Source organism: Branchiostoma belcheri, unplaced genomic scaffold (genome assembly GCF_001625305.1).
Source record: "Branchiostoma belcheri isolate BF01 breed outbred unplaced genomic scaffold, Haploidv18h27 scaffold16, whole genome shotgun sequence".
NCBI classification, from domain to species: domain Eukaryota; kingdom Metazoa; phylum Chordata; class Leptocardii; order Amphioxiformes; family Branchiostomatidae; genus Branchiostoma; species Branchiostoma belcheri.
The window spans coordinates 1,402,657-1,403,343 of NW_017803046.1; the positions used below are offsets into that span (position 1 = coordinate 1,402,657).

The 687-nt window shown below is 41.2% G+C and overlaps 1 protein-coding gene across 3 annotated transcripts in view; it reads right to left on the minus strand.

The window, feature by feature from the left end:
• The window catches only part of LOC109466037 (probable serine incorporator), an 18,597-nt gene that overhangs the window by 8,927 nt on the left and 8,983 nt on the right, over nucleotides 1-687 (minus strand). The window contains exon 1 of one of the 3 annotated variants that reach the window (XM_019763572.1): nucleotides 421-616. The exons of the other annotated variants lie outside the window; for them this stretch is intronic. Coding sequence (XP_019619131.1) covers nucleotides 421-603 — 183 coding nt within the window. The 5' untranslated portion in view covers nucleotides 604-616. Of the gene's footprint in view, nucleotides 1-420; nucleotides 617-687 lie in introns of those variants that run through there. 3 annotated transcript variants of the gene reach the window in all.

Sequence of the window (687 nt, forward strand, 5' to 3'; positions counted from 1 at the left end):
AAAGCAATTTATAGTCTTTTATATCTAAGCCCTAAAAATAAGATCCCTCATAGCACTGAGTTCCCCTTTTAGCCAAGCACCTGATTGCAACTATTGAGCCTAAAAACTATTGCAAACAAAGTAAAAGTAGTAAATGCCTCCTTTTCCCCTGCTGTAAAATTAAGTTTTATGAATGAACGCCATGATTGTACAGTACTGTAAATCATGATTTATTCAGTTTTCCCAGTCACTTCTGTAGTGTGAATTTATCATTACCGCATACAAACAATTGACCAACTTTCTTTCTTCTGCAACTGCTGCCACCACAAAGACGCAAACATATAATCAGTAGTTCTGCAAACTGTTGCAAATTCCCAAATTTCAGCTCAAAATTTTGCGGTCGCAAATATTATAAAGCGATGTACAGTATTTTGTCCTTACTGATTGCTGTATCCTGTCCTCCACAGCTTTAGACAGCATGATACAGGAGATGGCTGTGCCCAGGATCAGGAAGAAGGTGTACATGATCCGGGTGGTAGTGGAGGAGCGCACCGTGGGACAGCAGGCACAGCACAGTGAACACGCCGCTGACCCAAAACAGCAGGCCAGCTGGGAGGCAGACATGGTACAGGTTTACATGGGCACAAATCACAATATAGCTTGGTCAAAAGACCTTTTTACAGAATTTAACTAGACTTAAGGCTAAGT